The sequence below is a fragment of the Centruroides sculpturatus genome, unplaced genomic scaffold (assembly GCF_000671375.1).
Source record: "Centruroides sculpturatus isolate CEXI.00-Female unplaced genomic scaffold, Cexi_2.0 scaffold772, whole genome shotgun sequence".
Classification (NCBI taxonomy): domain Eukaryota; kingdom Metazoa; phylum Arthropoda; class Arachnida; order Scorpiones; family Buthidae; genus Centruroides; species Centruroides sculpturatus.
This window is the reverse complement of record NW_019384993.1, coordinates 212,665-213,801: the sequence shown is the minus strand read 5'-3', so window position 1 is coordinate 213,801 and position 1,137 is coordinate 212,665. Positions and strand designations below refer to the sequence as shown.

The window sequence follows — 1,137 nt, the reverse complement described above, 5'->3', positions numbered from 1 at the left end:
TTTGTGAAGTTCTGTTGGGTCCCAGGCCACGTGGGTATAAGAGGTAATGAAGAAGCTGATACAGCTGCTAAGTCAGCAAGCCCTTCACAGCATACAATGCATATTGAAGGAGGTGATTTGAAGCTGGTCGTTAAAAAACGACTAGCAGAGAGATGGCAAAATATGTGGAACGCACAAATCCACAATAAACTACACGAGATCAAACCTTTGATAGAAAATTGGACACACAATAGGCAGTATGATAGGAGATCTGAGGTTGTCCTTACTCGTTTGAGAATTGGACACACACGACTGACTCATCAATACCTTTTGAAGGGAGATGACGAAGCAGTATGTCAGTACTGCAATTGTACCGTAAGTGTTAAACACATACTTTGCAATTGCATCGCTCTTGATCAATGTCGTAGACAGCATTTTGGAAATGCAAGTTTGAGTGAGATTTTGGGCCAGAGGCCAAAACTTGATAAGTTACTGAACTTTCTTAAAGTTGTAAATATTTATAAAGAGATTTAATTAATTATTCATATACTTATTGATTATTTATTATCATATTTTTTTATTATTATTTATTATATATTTATATCTGTTTTGTTGTTTTGTTTATTTGATCTTATTCATGTTTATGTGTTGTATCTATATTTTGTTATATATATTATGTTCATTTATTTATTTATTTTACCTTTTGCCTTGGCGCAGCATGGCCTGCATGGCCTGAATGGCCCTTGTGCCAGAAAACTCGCACCAACCAACCAACCAACCAACCATCACTTTCTCTTTCTTTGTCCTTTCTTTGTAAGTTCAATACACCACTTGTGCTGGCCATTTTTAGACTAAATAATTGCCAACTGTAAAATTTCACCGGCACGGAATGTTTATTATCCTACGTCACAAAAGTTTTAAGCGGGGAAGAAGTTATTGCCATTATTTACACTATGTCTCTAATTACTTAGCCGGGAGAGGAGTCGATTGCCATCATGAAGTGACACCAATTAGTGAGCCATACGACCGATACATTTAATTTAAAGTCTCCATTAGCGTTACCACCCAGTAGAAGTGTTAAATGATCTTTTGTAGCTTTAAATCCTGGTGATCGCTTTTCTTCACAGGATAAAAATGTATGTTTTGGCATTCTCTTCC

The 1,137-nt window shown here is 36.3% G+C and overlaps 1 protein-coding gene across 1 annotated transcript; it reads left to right on the top strand.

Annotated features, from left to right (window-relative positions):
- Window positions 1-626, top strand: LOC111633056 (the record flags this gene model as incomplete). The annotated part of the gene is made up of 1 exon (XM_023377582.1): window positions 1-626. A coding segment is annotated over one exon (513 nt), but the record flags the coding sequence as incomplete, so codon positions are not given.
- Window positions 627-1,137: the final 511 nt, after the last annotated feature.